The sequence below is a fragment of the Centroberyx affinis genome, unplaced genomic scaffold (genome assembly GCF_046629955.1).
Source record: "Centroberyx affinis isolate AG114_WGS23_722 - 3 ecotype Tasmania unplaced genomic scaffold, CSIRO-AGI_Caff_v1 ptg001600l_1, whole genome shotgun sequence".
Taxonomy (NCBI): domain Eukaryota; kingdom Metazoa; phylum Chordata; class Actinopteri; order Beryciformes; family Berycidae; genus Centroberyx; species Centroberyx affinis.
The window spans coordinates 148636-165611 of record NW_027280046.1 but is presented as its reverse complement, the minus strand read 5'-3'; the positions used below and the strand labels follow the sequence as shown (position 1 = coordinate 165611).

The 16976-nt window shown below is 40.5% G+C and overlaps 1 protein-coding gene across 1 annotated transcript; it reads right to left on the bottom strand.

The window, feature by feature from the left end:
* Positions 1-2641: 2641 nt before the first annotated feature.
* LOC139651164 (transforming growth factor beta-3 proprotein-like) lies at positions 2642-15974 on the bottom strand. The gene is made up of 7 exons (XM_071528012.1): positions 15162-15974; positions 10280-10443; positions 8506-8635; positions 8157-8264; positions 7185-7353; positions 6419-6572; positions 2642-4806 (listed from the first exon to the last, which is right to left on the bottom strand). The coding sequence occupies exons 1-7, from the start codon at positions 15505-15507 to the stop codon at positions 4648-4650; spliced, it is 1230 nt and encodes a 409-aa protein (XP_071384113.1). The 5' UTR covers positions 15508-15974; the 3' UTR covers positions 2642-4647.
* Between the last annotated feature and the right edge of the window lie 1002 nt (positions 15975-16976).

The window sequence follows — 16976 nt, the reverse complement described above, 5'->3', positions numbered from 1 at the left end:
CTTGATTTATAGGGTGTGCAAATTGCTCTCTCTCTCTCTCTCCCTTTCTCACACACGTACTCTGTCTCTGTATCTTTTGTGTTCTCTCGCTCTCCCTCTCTCTCTCTCTCTTGCACACACCATCACCCTATTATTGGAATACTGTCACGGAAACACACACTGTGCTGTAATATAATGCTGTAGTTTGATCCAGACCTCCCATTCATTTGTTTAGCTATAAAGGTCTATGAAGTTGATATGTGTTTACATATTTGTTCACCCCTTCACTCTTTTCCAGTGACTATGGCCGCTGACTTGACTGGTGTGTGTGTGTGTGTGTGTGTGTGTGTGTGTGTGTGTGTGTGTGTGTATACACGTGTGTGTTCTTCCCATTGCTGAATTACACAACTCTTTCCACCCTGGGGCCTGAGAACTGGTCTGATGTGACCTGATGATTTTATTGCAGCAACAGTCCTATTGAGGAGATTCTCTCTCTCTCTCTCTCTCTCTCTCTCTCTCCCTCTTTCTCTCTCTCTCCTCTCTCTCTCTCTCCTCTCTCCCCCCTCTCTCTCTCTCTCTCTTCTCTCTCTCTCTCTCTGTCTCTCACTGTCTCTCTCTGTCTGTCTCTGTCTCTCACTTCCCCCTCTTTTTTCTCCCTCAACATCTGTTAATCTGCTCAGGGAATAGCAGCAGACAGACTTTTCCAAACCTCTGTGCATTTACGTGTCATGCAATTCATCATTGGTAAGTCTTGGAAGAGCACAAGTGCTGAGAAAGTCAGACTCAAACCCAGAAATGGACCCCGAACTAGAATCAGATTATGGTTTGCTCATCCAGTAGCCTGGAGCTAGAAATAGTTTTATTGCAGGTTTGGGGTCGGGGTGGTCAGCTTGCCCCCAAAAGGAGCAAACAACGTTCATATCTGCATCTGCAAACCATGCTTGAGTCTTTCTTTCTCCTACAAATGAAAATCCAATGCTATTCCTTTTACTTGCTCATCATCTTAACCTTAAATATGTTAAAAGGGTTATCCAGTTTAGGGGTAAAAGAGGGTGCTGTTGAGAGTTGGAGGAAGTGAATGTGACCCGGTGGGGTTCCCTCTCACTCAGGTTCAGGTGGCACAATTTATAAACGGTTGTGTGAGTTACAACAGAAACTTTGCAGAAATATGGATACAATCACGCCTTTAGTGCCGATAAGTGTTTTGAGCATTTTTTATGCTTGATAGCACCAACTATTGTGTGTTAGACAACTAGAGTATGTTCCATCACTGCAAAGCAGGCTTTCTGTCTCTCAGTGTCTGTGTTTCAGTGTTTTGTTGAACAAACTGGCTAGCCAGTACGTAAACCAATATGACTCTTTGCAAGAGGAGAAACAGCCAAGCTACTGCCTCCGCTAGCAAAAGCCTTCTAGTCTAAACCTTATGTCTCGGGCTAGCCCATGTGAGACTATAGCTAACCTCGCCTGCTTCCATTAGACCAACATGGGAAAAGATACTCCGGACAAATCGGCTACAGTATTTTTTTTTGTTCCCTGGGAGTCCACCCTGCCTGCCCCCCCCCCCCCCCCCCCACTCTGAAATGCACTTGGATGGACCCCAAGACGCCCCTCCACTAGCACAGCATAGACATCACACAGGGTCTGCAATGAGCTTTCTTCACAACCTAGAAGTTTTTGTTTCATTTATTGACGTGGAAAAGCAAACAGCGAAACATTGAAACAGTTTGTGTACGTGATACTAGGACTTGTGAGAGCCTTTTGTTGGGGAGACAGGAGGGGCAGGGTATTACTGGAAGTTTTTGGCAGGGACAAATTGTGGAGTTGTTCGTAAGTGTTGTGGGTAACGGGACTTTAGTTGGGTGAAGGTACATGGTCAATCATGCATGGCGTATGGCTGCTCTTTACCAGTAATGTGTGCTTGTTACTACAAGGCTGTCTGCAAAGCCATTAACACCGCCACCCCTGTTTTTAGACCTTGTCATGCCCCCTGGCCTTTGTGTTTCCATCATGGTGCATCTGTGATTGATTGTGACAGGGAACAATAACGGGCACATAGAGAAAGGACATTCTCTCTGACTACTTGTCAGTGCATATTAGCCTACATTAGTTTTTCCCCCCATCTACGCTAATGCTTGCAAGCCTGGCAATGATGATGCCAATAAAACTTACTAATACTTTTCTCAGATTTAAGTGAGCGTGATTTACTAACCATTTCATGACAAATAAGAACATAAAGAGATTTCCACGCCTTACTATGCACTGAAAATGATAGTAATTGCCTGTTCTGGGAAAGCTGTTAAGGAACAATCCCTGAGAAAGAGAAGTCGAGTTTGAATTTATTACTCCGGAAGAAAATGGCCTCTGCATGTGCCTGGAAGAAACAGGTGGGCTCAGTGAGATTCAAGTAAGAAAAATTATGTTAGTATGGAACCAAAACATAACGGGGAAAATGGCATTTAAAGATGGCTGATGAGAGATTGAGGTTATTATTTGGAGCCAGCCTGCACTATATGGTGGATACATTCATCATTTCTTAATTATGAGTCAAATATTTCTAAGGATCCATTTGATCATTTCATGAATAAAAGGCAATTGTTGGAATGTTTGCATTCTTGTGATTTAAAAAAAAAAAAAAAAAAAGATCTTAAGAGGCTGGGGGGTTTCAATGGCTTCTTTAAAACAGTCTTCTAAAGTTTATTAAAACAGGTAAGTCCTGGAGCCCATACAGGGTTTGCACCATGATGTGATCTTTTAAGATAAAAATCATGAAGAATCAGTCAGTCAAACAATATTACTGCCACAACGTCACAATCCCTAACTCTCTCAAGGCTGTATGACTTTACTCTAACTGGGTGAGTCTGAAACAGTACAGGGCTTTAGAATCGTTCTACTACTGACTTGGAGAAAATTTAGGTCTACTGTACATCCAGCCACTGTCATGTCGTGACTTTTTCCCCCTCCCTCTTCTCTTTTTTCATGTTCCATTAAGGCTTCACACTGTAAAAGAGCACCAAAACAAACAGAGACGGAGCAGAGGGAATGAAAGAGTGCAGTGTTTTCTGAGCACAAACGCCCAAGTCCTGACTGCACTTGCAATTCCTTGTCAGCTGGCAGGAGTGAAGGGTGATAGGTGAGTTAATGGGATAATCCCCTTATTCTGATGGAAAAAATAGACTGTTGTTGTAAAAATGACATTACACAGCATTCCTGTTTTGTTATCACCACAAATCTCTGTAGAATATGGAGAAACGTGTCCCTATATTCTGTTGAATGGATAGTCACCTGTTAATACAGTAGGTCCAGGGTCCAAAGATTTTAGTCAGACATTTACTGTATCAAGTATAACAGGTCACACTGATTTGAATACATACAAAAAATGCCCTGACACTGGCAAAATCACAAGGAAATCCATGTAACAATTCCCATAGTTTAATATAAAAAAGTGTTTCCACCATGGATAACAGAGATACACGTCAATTTTCTTTCCCAGTTAGTGAAACAATCACTATACGACAAGTTGCATAACAGAGCAAATCTGCTATTAATGTAAAAGAAATCTCATAAAAAGTTGTTGCGTAACAGTTGTTCTTTTCCAGCATATTATTTGATGTCCCAAAAATAATTTGAACCTGTCAGGGATGAAAACTTCCAGTGAATGGCAGTGTGCTCATGGCTAGTTTCCATCACAGTTCTTCCCTTCCATACAGGTCCCCTCTTCTTCCATCCATTCTAATAGATGCAGCGAAAAAAAGGTCATTGCTGCTGGCTGGCCAAAAAAAGAAAAGCTTGGCTCAACTTCTTTGCTCATTCACTTTCCATTGCAAATCCAACAGGCATTCTCTCAGCCCTCCTTTTCCCTGACCACAGCTATGGCTTTGGATACAGCAGCAAGTCTGTCCTTTCTCCTTTGTGTTTGAAGATAATGCCCACTGTTTGAAGGGAAGGGAACCTAAGGCAGTTCAAGGGAAAATCCAGCCTAAAACAAAACTTTGACCGTTCAGGACAGTTCAGTCTATATTTGTGACTCTTAACAACAGCATCCCAAGACAAGGAACAAGAAAGCCACTCGTTAACTGACACAGCTGCTCTGTTGACAATGTATGGTAGACTAACTTTGTGGACTCATAGAATAGTTGCTTGACTTTTACACCAAAATAAACTTCATGCTAGTGCTAACAGTTTTGAACCAGAAAATGTACCACAAAGTTAGTCTTGCATTCATCATCTGTGAAGCAGCTCCAGGACTTGTCTCTTCTTCATGTCACAGATAGATTAGTACCTTGGCTCTCTGATATCTAGCGTTGGGAGTGAGTTGTTCATATTCACAAATCTAGATGGAAGTGTCTAATATCATACTGTAGGTATAAGATGAATTTTAGTTTAGGTTGGACCTTACCTTTTAAGATAAAAATAACAACTTGGCATCCCTAACTGACTGAATGGAAAAAAAACAAAACAAGAAAAGGAAAAAATTAGGACCCCAGTTTTAAACATAATCTACGTCCTTAAAAAAAAACGGGGGTCCTTCAGAGTGGTGTTCAAATCGAAGCCATATGGCCGCAGGGTCTGTTTGAGCGTTTGTCTCAGCTAAGGGTCCAAAAGTCAACAAGCTTGGTCCTGGTCACTACCTAGAAAATCCTGCCGTACTACCTTGCCTTTTATGTCTTCTCAGCTGCACTTGCAAGACTTGACGATCATGTTGGAGAGCTGCTCCACTTTGGGGGTGCGTCCAGAGTAGTAGAGGATAGTGAGAGGTTCCAGGTCTTGAGGGACGCAGCAGGGGGAGGCCGATGCCTCAGGATTCAGAGTGTTGTACAGGCTCAGCAGCTGTTGGACAGACAGACAAAAACTCACATCTCTAATAGCAGGGCAATCTTCCCTTTTCACTTAAGCAGTGTCAAAATGATTAAGTATTACATTATTTACAGTAGTAAATCATTTTACATTCAGTAGCTACTGATGAATTATGTTGAGCCTGTTAATTTGCTGGCTAATTCAAACCAGTAAAAGGGTTGGATTAGGCCCCTATGACTGAAATACCTTAAAGGACTGGGGCACATCATTGACAATATGAAGATTTATGTGTGCACTGAGCATAGCACTTAAGCACAAATCTGAGAAGTCCTTTTTTACATTTTCTGGAAGAACAAGATCCACAAAATGCTGCATTTTGCATTGGAATCTGACAGAAAAAAATAGAAAAAAATAAAAATCTGAGGCTTGTTAAACTTTGTAATGCTGTGAAACGTGTTCAGAGAAAATGTGTTCAACCAAAACAAGTAAAAACGCTAGTTACAGGCTTGCCAGCTGTGAGGACTTGGAAAGTAATGTTAAGTTAATGTTGTTTTTCTATGACCGTCATGGATCTAGACAACATCTCTAATATTTTAGGAACACCACTTATTGAGATGATAAAGGTTTTGGAGTAGAAGGATGTTGCAGTACAAGTCATTTTTTAATGGGGTGGATAACATCGTGACTACAACAAACCACAGAATGCATTAAACACATAAACACATTTATTTTATTGCAGTTGAAATTTAATGATGTTTGTCAATGCCAATGATGATTGCAATAAAATGTGTGTGCATGTGTGATGATAAAATGTGGGGCAATCTTCATTCTAAATAAAGTATTTTAATAACTCATCATGCATATAAGATGAAAGGATTTGTTGAGGTTGTCCGAAGAGTGATCTTACATGAGGGCCATCAGCTGTAAAAGTTACTCCCACAGGCATTTCAGATATGCACAGTTCAAGAAGGACCTAATAAAAATCCTGCAGTCACTTAGACACCAAAATCATCCATGTGTCCCTGGCAGATTGTTTGCTCCAGTGCTCCATGCTAACACTTTAGCATACACTATGTTGAGCGATAATAGGCAACTAGCATTATCTTAAAAATGAGAAAATGCAAAAATAACATACTGTTTTGAATTACAGTGACTACTTTCCCAGGCAAAACTACTACTTCCTGCGAGATTTAGCAGTTGACTTGTTTTGTTTCCATAGGAAGTGAACATGGTGGGTGATAGGAAACTATATAAAATATTGCACATCAGATGAATACATGGTTGCTCACCTGAAATTGTTCCAAAAATAAACCATGTTTTCATCAGCTATATTGAGTTAATAATATTTAATTCTTAAAATTTATGAATCTGAGGAACATATAATAAAACTGCTAACAACTTTTTATTAATTAGAGTTACCTTGGATAATGTTAGTCGCATATGATCACTCAACATAGTGTATGCTAAAGTGTTAGTATGGAGCTGCGGCGCCACCCATCTACTAGGAACTCATGGGTGATTTTAATGTCTATGTTCTCCTCAGTTAATGAGTAAGTTAACAAACGGGCCAATCTCCCAACGGGCCAATCCCCCCAAAACTCAGTGTATTCCTTTTAATAGTTGAGTATATCACGGTTGTTCTTACCGTGCTGTGTGTGGTATCAGAGCTCCTCAGGTATGGGCACGGCCCGGAGCAATAGTTGGCAAAGTAGCCCCTGGGCTCATGGATCCACTTCCAGTCCAGGTCGCGCCGAAAATCGATGTAGAGCTGGCGAACACAGCAGTTCTCCTCCATGTTTCTGTGATGAGGGAGCACAACAAAAGTCTGTCACTTCCATAAAAAATGTCTCTTCTTTGAGTTTAACCCAATGAGCTCGAAAAAGGATTAGATCCATCTAAAATTAAAATACTTTTCACAATGCATATTTGCAATGAAATAGAAAATTCAAGAACTAGCTCAACTAGCCCGAAGACTTTTATGGAAAAAAACATTAGTCACATTAGAGTAACTAATCCCACAACTACTAGCAATGAAGGATGGGACAATATATTGAAATTCAATAGATCACAATACAAAAATGTGACGATACGTATTGTGGGGCAGAAAAATGAATCGTGATATTAACTCTATTTTATTCTGCTGTTGTAATCACAAATGAGACGGTTTTTCTCATCACAATTTCACAAGCTCTCCACCAAAATTATATTATTTGCACTTTGTAATGACATTTTTAAATTGTTTACATTCTAGCAAGTCAGTGCCATTGCTAGATAGTTGTGGCTCAGAAATAAACATAATTCTGCACAGTCATACACTTATACATTGCATCGTGTTTGTATCGAATCGTGAACCACATATCGCGTATCGAATCATATGGTGAGATAAAAAGTGTAATTTTCTTATGCCTTACGAGAAACAGTAGTTTGTGTCAAGCGCTCTCTTGCGTCGGCGTGTGGTCTGTGTGTCCAGACGGTGGGGTGGGATCATCATGAGGATGAGGTGAGGCAGGTATTGCTCCTTCTGCTTCTTCAAACGACCCAGATCCCAGCGAGTTTGCTCCTCATACTCTCCCTCCACCCCTTTGGAAAAGAATCGGTGGTCAGGTGTCCAGATAGTCGTACTCAAGACATGATCAAGGTGCTTTTAAAGGAACAATTTATTGGCTTTTTGTTTCATAGTTTCCCCTCTCTGCTGCATTAAATCTGATGGACAATCGACCTGAGTTTACATTTTGCATAATTATTTAGTCTGAAACTGTCATCCTTGACGTTCTTTGACATGATGCATAAATGGAGGGCATTGTTGAAGTCAATGACTGGCAATGACTGGATCTTTCCTAAACAATGAGGAAAAACTGCTGAACAATTAGATGTCCTGCTTTACTCAAGTTGATTTTAGCCCAAAATATTGTTTATATAAGGACAAATGAAATGGTTTTGTTGCCAGGCTTCTGAGGCAAAAGCTATGCCAGCACCTAAATCACCTGGAAATGTGGAAAAAATTGATGTTGTGCTATTTGTGCCTTTTCATGTGGTTGGATTCGGGTAATAGTTCACATACAACATACTTGCAGACATGCAATCATCACCACTACCTCCAAAAAACACCCTACCAAATTATCTTAAGTGAGAGAAAATACAAATAATATGTGATTAATTACCAGAATTATCTATCAAAACTGATTTGACAAAGGTAATGAGGAAATCCTACAAGTTGTACCTTCAATTGCTAATTACCATATGATCCATTACATCTATACAAACAGGAGGGACGGCAAGAACAATTTCCCATTAAGATAAAAAGACCAAAGATCAGATCCAAAGAGAGACTGATGTCTGATTGTCTGGCATGACTTAATAAACAACAAAATGTAGGAGCTTACCTTTAAACTTCACGTCTAGCACCTCGTTCACATTGTCAATGATGTCACCATTTGGGTTGAACGTGTGGCAGGGACAGTGCACACTGATTTCCAAACCCAAATTGGTTCCTGATGGTAATCAGTGACAGAAAAGAATCAGCATGGTCAAAATTCTCAGTTTTGTAGAGTGTTTTGCAAAAAAGAATCTCAAGGCGTTGGACAAAACAGTCCTTTCTTCTGCCCTCAAATAAGGGACATGTAAGTTATATTGTAAGTAGTTATATTCATGTACAGACATGTGACAATCAAAAGGATCAACAGATAGGATGATTTTTTGATTGTTTATGAAAGGTGGTAAATTCAGTCTCACCTCTGTTCGTCAGCCACTCCCGCACCGTTTCAGTCACGTCAAAGGAGATCCATTCTTGAGTGCCTTTGGTCAGCACGTTCTTGGCTCCAATGTAGCGTTGTTTCGCAATGTGTTCGTTTGGCCTCAGGATCTGCAAACAAATAATGAACTGTCACTCTGAAATAATAAACCAAAGTTATCTAATAGAGTCATTCATGTTGTCAGAACACTGAGACACCAACAAAATAACATGTAAACCAGAGTGGACAACATGACAAAGCAGATGTTACTGGAAGAGCAATGCCGATATAGGCAATTACTTGTGAAAGATTATCTTCGCAAGTATTGTTTAAGTTATCTATTTACATATATTTTGAAAACTTGTAATGAATCATATGCTATGAGCAAATGTAGAAAGAGGGGCATTGAAATATGTTCTTTCAACACATGCACAAGGACAAGCAAGCATGCCATGAACATGAGAATGATATGTAACACAACTTTTCCAATTACAAAAATTTGTGATGATTGGAGTCTGTTACACTTCCAGTCTGGCAAAAATGTGACCCATGTGACCCAAAAAGTTGACTCAAATTTGACCCGGCATGGAAAAACACACTGTGGAAGATAGTTTTTCTCGATTTTTTGACTTCTTTTGCAACAAAAAAGTGCATGTTGATCAATCCTTTTCTGATGTAAATGGGTCTCTTGTAAAGTTAAATATACCTCAGTTCATAGCGTTTGGTTGCAAACAGACTTTGTGGTTGTCCTGTTTGTTCACTGGGCTGGAGCACATGCCATGTATTTGCAACCTTGTGGGTACAAGTCTAGCTCAAGTCCTTTCTCTCATGTCATCCCCTCTTTCTCCACTTATTCTATTATGGTTTGTTCTCTAGTAAAACAGGTAAGCCATAGAAATACTGTATATACTGTATATATGTTTTAAATGGACTTTACAAAGGTTTTATGAGTTAAGAAATATGTTTATTTTGTAGATCCATGGTCAACAATGCACTCTCTGTGTTTGGGTGAAAATCAGAATGTAAACAAATCCAAGTCATTCCTCAGGAAAGTTGGATATCTTTAAGCACTCCTTTATTTTCCACTTACACTTAATATAACTATACTCAGCCAGCTGTTTGTTGTCCTGAACACGGATATTATAATGTAGGCCTACACATTTAGAAGAAATGCTAGTTATTGTCTAAATAAAATAAGTTTGTGGCTGGGATCAGGTGTCAGTTACCAAGCATTTTTTAGACTATGAGACAAGTATAATCATTCCATCACTCAGCTTGGAGCCCCTTATTAACGGCCTAATGAACCCTGCATATTTCAGTACCAAATATTGATAAAGAGTCTGGTGGGACTGGATAACCAAAAGAGGGGCCACATTTAATCTGGTTTCTTGTGGGCTGCCAGTGGCTTACTATGCCCTCGCTGATGCTGCACTAACAGTAACACTGTCTGGGTTCTGAAAACATTGTACAGGCCTGTCAAGCTTTTTGGTTTTTGGTCTGGCTGCTACCCACGCCTATAACCACAATCTGGTTATCATTGGCTTCTTTTCTCATTTAGGGTCTGAAAAGATGTGGTTGGGGAATAAGTAACCAGATTAGGGTATACTCTTGACAGTCTAGAATTGAACTAGTTGTCCTCCTGCATACAGTGATTCTGGCCAATGAGCAACAGACGAAAGATTCGCTTTTGGACCTACTTGTTGCCTTGACTTGTTGCCTTTGGCTAGACATTACTGGACTTGGTAGAAGGACATGGAAACGGTACCTTTACACACCTGGTAGAGCTCAATCCGCTGTTCATTCCTCTTGGCACTTGGGTTTGGAACCCTCCGAGCACGAAACTCTGCTCTGAACAGGTTGGTTGAGTTCCTTTCCATGGCGGAGACGTTGAAGCGGAAAACTTTTGAGGTGATACCTTTTGGGCAGTAAGGCAGATCATCTGCAACAGAGAGGATAAACACAAATTTCACATTTTTAGAAAGTGGACAGTCCTCTTCTGTTGATTATTTTCACGGTTGTGCTCCTTTCAGACAATGGCAGGGAATCATTTCAATGTAGAAACTATAAGGCCACGGCCACACTGATCCGTTGTGTCTGCGTCTGATGACGCATCCGTCTCCATCAGATTTCCGTCCGTTTTGACGGATTCGTCACCGTCCGTTTAGCAAATACGAGACCTTCCTGTTTTTTTAAATCGGCGAACACGTTGACGTTCCAAAACAGCTCAACGAACAGAAATCTATCTGTCAATAATTCTGTCCGTTTTCTGACGGATCAATGTGGCCGCGGCTTAACATTTAGCTATAGATTTTAAAACATAACATCACATTTAATGCAAAACAATTTTCACCGTTTGAAAGAAGGAAGACAAAAATATATGTTCTTCATAACTGAGAACAATATATTGCTACCTCAAAACAAAGATACTCTGGGAAGATTACTGAAATTGTGTCTCTGAACAGTGGTTCAGAGACACAGAGGTAGTGGTGATGATTGAACAATCTGCAGTTGACAATAAATAGCTGTGAATGGCTAACAGTTAATGGCTGACACTAGATTTATCTGCTATAGTGACACAGTGTATCGTTAATATTGTGGCCTGCCCTATCAAAATTCCTCAGTGGTTCTCTTACACATTTTGGCCATATCTGGTGGAAATGGGAATGTGTTGTAATAGCATCATTATTCAGCTTAGCATGACTTCACCTCCCTGGTATCTGCATATCAAAAACTCTGCTATCCTTGGTCCCAGCGACCACTTTTTGGACCCAGTCGAAAACCCCTCTGACCATGATGACTTCTCCACAACCCAAGCTCAGTCATTGGTATATGCCTGACACTGTATGCGTACTATTCTATAAAAGGAAACCTTTCCAATGATTGAAGGTGTCCAGCCTCTCAATACAGTAATTTGCCTTTCTTCCTGCAGCTTTCTGCTTCATTTGCACCTGTCAAGGATTTGTGCTGGTTCACAGAGCTGCCTCAGATCCGCCAAAGGTCAACAGTTTACCTAGCACTTTTCAGCAGAGCTGTCAAAAGCGAATGTATGTTTGCCCACATTAACCCGAGGAAAGAGAGTGATGTCACTGGCTTCAAGTCAAAAATTGATTCCACAAAGGCAGCCTTCTGGACCTGTTCTACCAAAAGGGGCAACACCCTAAGGTGGCTGTGTCTTCACAACCACTGGCATCACTCAGTGTACTGTTTCTGCCAGATCTTAACCGCAGTTCCCCTCCTCAACTACTAATGGGCAGTGCTGTCTATGCAAACACAGGAAGCTGGCCCTCTCAGTCTCTCACCTCCTTCTGAAACACCTTGAGTAGGTGACTCATAGGTACTCCAGAGAGGTAGAAAAGTCTTTTAACTATATTAAAAGAGTAAGGTGTACATTTTGGGGCCCGAGTTAAGTCTGGCCAAACCTTTAAAGATAGTCAAGTGTTTCCTGAAAGGAAATCATAGTTCACACTCATAATTTGTCATGGCATGGAGTTGCAAATTGGCAGTAAATACCAAACTATTAAACTTGCATTTTGATGTTTAAGAAGTATATTTAAATGTGTAAAGTCAGATTATTATGGAAGTCATATTATAAAGGCCCAATGAGAAATTTGTGTATGCACATCCTAATGAAACAAAGTTATGGAGGGCTATTGATTGGTCACCGTCTGTACATTTGTTTGGTCATTTGTTTGTTTCTGATCGGATTTTGACAAAACTTGGGGAAAATTATGCATTTTACCACTCCACTCTGGCATTTTCAAAATTAAACTGATTGGCCTAATGGGGGAGCTACAATTACAGATCAAAACCAGGTGACAGTTACTGATTAGGGGGGACATAGGGGGACTGCATCATTTGTTTGGGACAACATGTTTACTGTTGCGTTGTAGTTTGAGGTTTTGATATATACGGACTGAAAGCTGCACTTGGCAAGATTTTCATGTAAAAATACACTTGTCTTATCTGCCTAAATCACAAAGACGGGCTGCAATTGAGAAGAGTGTCCCATCCCCCTTGATTGAGACCCTGTAGATTTGCCCTATTTGGCCAAATTAAATTCTGGTCTTGGGTATGGACACGTCTCCAGCCACAGGAAGTGATGAATCGAACCTTAAGAGTGAAGCAGTGAGCGAACACTCTGTCCAGGGAAAGCTGGACTCACCAATGTTAGATCTTTTGCCTCTCTCGTCCCTTTTGTATCCTTTGGTAAAGCAATAACAGACTGACCGGGTTGGTAAATATGAGCATGTGAAGTTTACTGACGTCACGTCACTTGATTGATTTCTGGGCATGGAAGTTCAAATTGTGCGAAGTTGCTTAGTGCAGCTTGAAAGTTTGTGATTTTACCTGTATTTTGATAGGTTTCTTGGTCTTCTTTCAATGTTTAATCTTTGTAAATACTGGAGTAAAACAGACCTGTATTTTGAGTTATGATGGGAAAGTTAAAGTTCTAAAATGCTTATTCCTCATCTACAGTCAAACTGAAAAAAATATTCATGAATATACACAAAACCTATTTGTTCAAATTATTTCCAGAATGTGTCTTTACAACAGTGTGTTACTCTGCTGAAGTAGATAACCCAGATGGAACCCTGTGTGCCACAACTTAAATTAATTTCTTTGCATAAAGATGGGAGCACTGTAAAGTGTACAATGGTCTTTTCATTTTAAATTAGCTGAGGCAATGAAGAAATGAATAGTCAGTCCAGACAGAGACAAGAAAGAGGTTTCAGCATAGTGCATCTGAAAATTATCCACCTTGCCTTCTGCAGCATATGCAAAACCCATTAACCAGTCTCAGTGAGCGGGGTAAGTATATACACGTGGATATACAGGCTATTGACAAAATGCACTGTGCCAAGTATGAGATCATGAGCACATTTTAGAGAACTCTTCAAATAAGCTTGGATGCCTTTTTATGCCTGACACAGTGTGAAGATGGACAAAGTGGCAAAGAGAGAACAATATTGCCTTGGAAATAGAATTATTGACCTTTTCAGCATCCAGGTGGATATGTGGACTAAAGCAAACACACAGACCATATACTTACACTAATAATCACTTCAACTCTCGTCTGTCTTTCTCCCATCGGTCCTGCACTTTTCTGCTAATCATTATCAAAAAAAGCACCAATGCCATAAAATTATACTAAAAAGACAGAATGATCAATCTTTCAGTGTGGGCAACTATTTTTTTAAAAGTTCATGTGAATCAGTCTTATTTCTGTGCACTTAGGGCCATTTGTGGCTTAACCACTACCCCAACTTGAGGCACCTACTGTGTGGTGCTTTTTTGTCAAAACCACTTTGTGAGATTCAAAACAGAACATTGCTGAGGGAAAATAGGTCTTTTGAGAAACACCTGTTGATTTCAAAGGGACTGTGATGCAATGGTCTTGGCATGGCTCTGGACCATGAGGCCCTCCTCCAGCTCTTACACACGCATAACATTTATCCTATTCTACTTCCCTGTGATCCAGACTCAGTTGGACCACATATTGTATGAACTTCCTTTAAGTACTGACACATGTCCATATCAGTGCAGGATTAAAAAAAAAAACCTTTCAAATTCTGTGTAGTATTATTAACGAAATAGTAGTACAGGACTATCACTTGAAAAACTCTTAAGGATCTTTCTTTACTTTCTTATCTAAGAGAGCTCTTCTAAACCAAGCAATGAACTTAACAATGAACAAAACACTGATGTTACATAATGTTACCTATGTACCTTGTGGCAATCAAATCAGGGGAATGTGGAATCATTCAGTTTTACGGGGATGATGGCTGACTTTCAAACTGTAAGAATGCTAAACCTGAGCGGTAAGTGATGTAATGCTCATCAGCCACCCATGTGGGTAATTCATTGGTGTGTGTGTGTGTGCATGTGGTGGGGGGTAAGCCCTCACCAATACCCCCCCTCCCCCCTTTCTTAGACAGTCAAAATCCAGAGGAGAGGAGAGGGAACACTCCAGCCAGCCTAATGGGGAGGTCCTTCCATCAGCTAACTTTTCCTGTCCACCTCTGTTAACTTTTCCTATTCCTTCTCTTAAAGGCATCCCCATCCGCCCGGGCAGATGTCCCTCTCATTTGGGCCTGACTGGAACGGAAATGGGAACATCTGGGGAGAGGGACAGGATCCATGGAGAAAAAAAAAAGAAGAGGAGGAAGAGTGGAGGGAGGAGTAGGAGGAGAGTTACTTTCCTGGAACACTGGTGCTGGATTAAAACAGGTTGGTGAGCGGTACAGTAACCAAGCTCATCCTCCAAGTGGATAGCCTAGTGGAGGTTTTACAAAACCCCAGAATACACACTTAAATAAACAAAGATCTCCAATCCCTTTGGCCCTTTTAAAGCAGAGAACGCATAAGTGGTGGTTCACAAATGTGCACAAAAATCCTTATTTTGTGCAGCAGACCAAAAACTCAGTAATGAAGCTGCGAGTTGCTCAACCTGAGGCTCAAACGCCATTCACAATTTAAAGGACTTTAGACTCATAAGAACTTGGTTGTTGTTTTGAGGATGACGCGTCGGCCACCAAAGGCAGTTGGCGCACACTCTACTTGATTCCGTGCGTAATTACGCAGCACACCAACGCGTTGATTGCTGAAATGAAAACGACAGAAGGCGATGAAAGTTGCGTGAGGAATTGTAATACTTACTGTTTTCTGGCGGTCCGTAGACCATGTTGAACTTGTATATCTCTTTGGCGTAGTACTCTGTCTCTGTGTTGTCCTGGCCGCAACTTTGCTGCCGATCCCTCCCCAGCTCCTCAAGTAGCTCCCTGGTGCTGTTATACAATGCTTGGATTTGATAGGGGATTTGACTTGGTCCGAGGGAGTGTGGTGGACTTGTCAGTCGCAGCTTGCTCAAAATTTGACCTCGTATCGCTTCGACTCTCTTCCTTTTCACATGGTCGATATCCACGGTGGCACAAGTTGACAGGGATAAACTCAAAGTTGCGCAGTTGAGGAGAAGGACAAACAGAAAAGCCTTACCCAAATGCATCGTTCTCTCTGCATTTGGTTCGGTCAGGAGTTGAAGGAGCAGATTCACAGGCGAGGATTGTCCAGGTCAGTGTGAATTAGCCTTGAAAATCAAACTAGTGGCCTGGTGTTGTTTGTTCTTTTAACTTCCCTTGGAGCTAATTAAGAGAAAATCCCCGCTTAATTCGCTTTCTTGTGGCAGTCCCTTTCCTTGTTTGTTATCAGGAGAAATCCAGGTATGCGTTCGCCCATTAGACATTATTCAATTTAAAGTCCAGCACGACAGAAACTCCAGCGCATATATGACATTTATCGGGCATAAATATCCATGCAGAATTTGATGTACGCCTGCAGAGACTTTTCTTTTGCATTCTTGTGCTCAATCCAATAGATTTAGTTTTTTTTTTCCTTTTCTTTCTCATTAACAAATGCTGCCACTTTGTCTCTAAGAGCAGTAGTGAAGTAGACCACAGACTGTCACGTTAACGAGGTATATGCGACTATGAGCAGTCAGTATGGCCTCACATGTGTTTTATACCACTAGTTTCTGACGTTTGATGGAGGAGGGACCGCAAGGCATCCCAAAGAGCCCTAATCACAAGTCCACAGCCTTTGATGCAGTGCGCCACTCATGCACCAGTCATCCAGTGTAGCATTACAGCTGTGTGACAAAAATAATAAGGTACTGTTTTACTTTCTGACCACGTTAATTCCGTGGACACGTTTACATGAAGTGGGAAAGTTTCAACGTCATATTATTTAATATTCCCACGGCAGTTTTTTTATTTAATTAAGAGCCCCCATGAATTAAACATGATTTGTCGTTGTATTTGTTTTACTTGTTTAGACCGATACCATTTACTGTGATGTTGCTGAGATCCAGTTTAATATGTTATTCCTATAGTATATTATAGACGACCGGGTCGTACACCCTCTAGTGGTAAACTGTCGTCATTGTAATTGCTCACTTCATCTGACAATCCTTGAGTTGAAGAAATTCCCCTTTCCCTATTCCTAAATTGCCGCTATAGTCTTCTGATAGTGAATTGCACATGACTTTTGTTTTCTGTTGTTAAAGTGTTTATTGAGGCAGAAAGCCAAAAGCTCAACTTTTCCTTTCCAATAAATTTTGTTGCTAATCCCTCCCATGGGTGGATTCAGGCAAGGACAGCTGTTCAAAACCAAATGTAGGCTAATGCAACAGTAACATCACAATTTAGGACTACTGCCCTTTGTGTCTGAACTAGAAGCACTGTGAAATAAATCACCTAATTCAAGCATATGTATCATTACCTTCTTTTAGTTTGATCACAGAAGAGTGTCTTAAACATGAAGCAGAGACAGTATATAAAAGCATCTCAGAGGATGCTGGCTTTGATTTGACTGTGAAGATATAGATTCAAATTTTAGAATGATATTCCATAAAATCAGCTTACTCTCAAATGGGTTTTGTGCATAAATGTTCCAAAAAGATAATATTTGATAAAATAA